At 70.4% G+C, this 2,994-nt stretch overlaps 1 protein-coding gene across 1 annotated transcript in view; it reads left to right on the forward strand.

Annotated features, from left to right (window-relative positions):
* PHLDB1 (pleckstrin homology like domain family B member 1) overlaps positions 1-2,994 on the forward strand; it is a 22,479-nt gene that overhangs the window by 3,174 nt on the left and 16,311 nt on the right. Inside the window, exons 5-6 of the mRNA XM_085303167.1 lie at positions 1,618-1,743; positions 2,702-2,992. Coding sequence (XP_085159293.1) covers positions 1,618-1,743; positions 2,702-2,992 — 417 coding nt within the window. The remainder of the gene's footprint in view (positions 1-1,617; positions 1,744-2,701; positions 2,993-2,994) is intronic.

Here is a 2,994-nt window from a genome sequence, read left to right on the forward strand (position 1 = left end):
GCGGGAGCGGGGGCGGCCGCCCGGCGCTCAGGCCCTCTTGCAGGCGTCTGCCCCCTGCAAACCTCCCCCCTCGCGTCCTCGCAGCGCCGTAGCCTCGGGCAACGCGTCGCGGGGAGGCGCGGAGAGCCGGACCGCGGCCGTGTCCTGGGAGGGAGCCGCAGCCCCGCGGCGCCGGCGCTGAGCCCCCGAGGCGCTCGGCGCGCGGGAGCTGGGGCCGGGGCCGGGGCGAGGGCGTCTCGGCCGCATCCCGTTCCCGGGGAGGTTTGCAGCCCGGCCTCCCCGGCGGCCGCGCCGGCGCGGGCTGCGCCTTTCGCCCCTTCTCCCCCCGCCATCTCGTCCGTGGCCCGTGGTGTCGGGTTGCACCGGAGGCAGAAATCTGGGCTTTGTGGTCCTCGACAGGCTCGCTTTAGAGGTGGTGGCTTATCCGGATAAGAGAGCGCCTTGCAGCTGCACAAAGGCCGAGGAGCTGCACGGTCGGCGAGTCGTGCAGCGCCGGACACGGTGCTAGCGCGTACCCCGGCGCGGCGGCGGCTGGGGGCTGTGTGCGCCCGGGACAGTCCGCTTTCCGGGGGACTTGCACTGCCCCTTGCTACTGCAGCCCCAGCTGCCAAAGGGCCCGGAGCCTCCCGGGGAGCCAYGTGAGCCATGGGCAAGCGGTGCCTGGCTTTGCCGGCTCTGCCCGCCTGCTGCACCCCGCTCCTGCAGTGAGGCCTGCCAGCGCGCCTGCTCCCAAAGACATGTGCCCTGCGGCGAGGGATTTTCAGCTGTGGCTGCCATGGAGCAGCAAGCCTTTCCCTGGGGCTGCGGCAGGCGCTGCGAAGCAGGGCGTGTCGGCCACCCAGCTGCCTCTGAGGCTGCAGCGCGGGGCCCCGAGCCGGGTGCAGGTGCAGGACGTTGGCACCCCACTCTCCGGGTACTGCTCCCCTTATTGCAGGGCAGCGTTACTGTTGCCCTGCGAAAAGCTGCGTACAGCACCGTTTCTGCAGCGTCTCCGTGCCGTCAGGGTGACCAGCAGCTGCTGCTCCCGGGGGCAGAGGGTGCTGTGGGGGAGCCCCTCCCCGGCAACGCCAGCTCCGCGCACCTTTGCAGCAGGCGGCCCTGCAGCCGCGCTGTGCCAGGTGGCAGGCATGCGCCGTCCGCACACTGTCCCCCGTGTGCACAGTGGCTGGGCCGGGCCAGATCCTGCTCCTGCAGCCCGCGCTAGGCCTTGGCCACACGCAGCCTTACAGGGCCCAGGGCTTCRTCTCTGCGCTGGCTCACACTCGCGGTGCGTGCGTGCGCAGAGCCCCTGCATTCCTTGCTGAGGGTAACCAGCAGCCTTCCCGGAGCAGCGCCCGCTTTGGGCTGAGGAAAGGCGTTCTGCTGCTGCAGACAGGAGCTGTCTTGTCTGCAGCTGGCAGCGGTGGCAGTGCTGGAGCRCTGCCCGTTCCCCTCTGCCCGGGAGCGCGCTGGCGCAGACCCCCGCGGCGCCCGCGAGGGCTGCGTGGCTGCACCGCGCTGTGGCCTGAGTTGCATTTTAGCCCTGCCGCGGATGGCTCCCGCACTGGGGAGGTGCTGCTTGGTGCAACAGTGGCTGGACACCGCCGGTTCTCACCTCTCCTCCCCTCTCCCCCACAGGATGCATGATCTGCCTGGGCCAGGGCACCTTCCTGCGCTTCAACCACCCTGCTGAAGCCAAGTGGATGAAGAGCATGATCCCTGCTGGCGGCAGGGGCCCTGCGGCCCTCTGCGGACTTGCGGCAAGTAGGTGCCCCTTTCGCTGGCGGGCATGGTGCCTGCTCTCCGGGGCACTCCCTGGCCAGTGTGGCAAGCTCGCAGAGGGCAGCAGCTGAGCACTTGCAGCGCCTGGGGCTTTTGCTGCCATGCCTCGTGTCGAGGGAGTCTGACTGCGGAGAGCAGCCCTGGGGGAATCTCGCCCTTGGAGCCAGGGCCGCTGTGCTCCCGCGTGGCGCCCGTGCCAGCCCGCGGTGCTCTGCTGCTTCCGTGCCTGCTGTTGACTCAGCCTGGCAGCTGCACTGGGGTTTGTTAATTATTAATGCTGCCTCGGAGGGGTTTGATCGTGGCTCTGAAGCTGGCTGTGGGCACCGCTCACCGTGGCCATGTCTGGGGCCATGCTGCTGCCCGGCCGAAGTTGCCAGCCTGCGGGAGCAGTGTTTACATGCAGGGCTGGCTGCAAGCCGGCCTCGAAGGCCGTTTCCCTGGCTGCGGTGCTTAATCCAGCCGGCTGCTTATCTCGCTGCGTCTGTCCGGGGCCGCGAGTCGCCTTCCCCCCACCCGGCTGCAGCAAGACAGCACCGTGCTGATGCGGGCTGGCAGCTCCCGCACGCAGTCCCCGTGTCTGCGCGGTGCCTGGGGCCCTGCAGCACCGTGTTGGACTCTGCCGCTCCAGGTCCTGCCCAGCCTCGGGTTTGGTGCCACCCCTGCCAAGGGGATGCTCTGCGGTCCCCCGGCTCCTGGTGCTCCGGGCGTTGAAAGGAGGCGCTGCACCCCCCCAAACCCTGCTCTGGCTGATGGTTTGGGCTGCAGCTGCACAGTTGCTCCTCGGCGGGCAGGATCTGCCTGCTGGGACCGCGGTGCGCGGAGAGCTGCATGCACTGCCATGGCACACGGGTGCTGCCGCCGTGCTGGGCATGGGGCACTGTTTGCCCTTCCTGTGCTGCGGGGCGCCGGACACTGGCTGACACCGTCCCCTGTCCCACAGAGCCTGAGGCCCTGCTGAACGGCGCCCGGCAGCTGCCTTCGGCAGAGCCGCCGCAGCACCCACGGCCCAGCCACAGCTCTCTCGTCAGCTCCATCGAGAAGGACCTGCAGGACATCATGGACTCGCTGGCTGCCGAAGAGCCACCGCCGCCCAGCTGCGCCGTGCCCAACGGCGGCGGGCGCTGCCTCCTTGTGCCGCCGCTGAGCCCTGGGGCTGCCGCTGCAGGCTGCGGCTACGCCGGCGCCTCGCCACCCTCCTCCCCGCTGCCCTCGCCCGCCGGCGCCGGCAGCTGC

Source organism: Rhea americana, unplaced genomic scaffold (genome assembly GCF_003343005.1).
Source record: "Rhea americana isolate MKP2758 unplaced genomic scaffold, rheAme1 scaffold_197, whole genome shotgun sequence".
NCBI classification, from domain to species: domain Eukaryota; kingdom Metazoa; phylum Chordata; class Aves; order Rheiformes; family Rheidae; genus Rhea; species Rhea americana.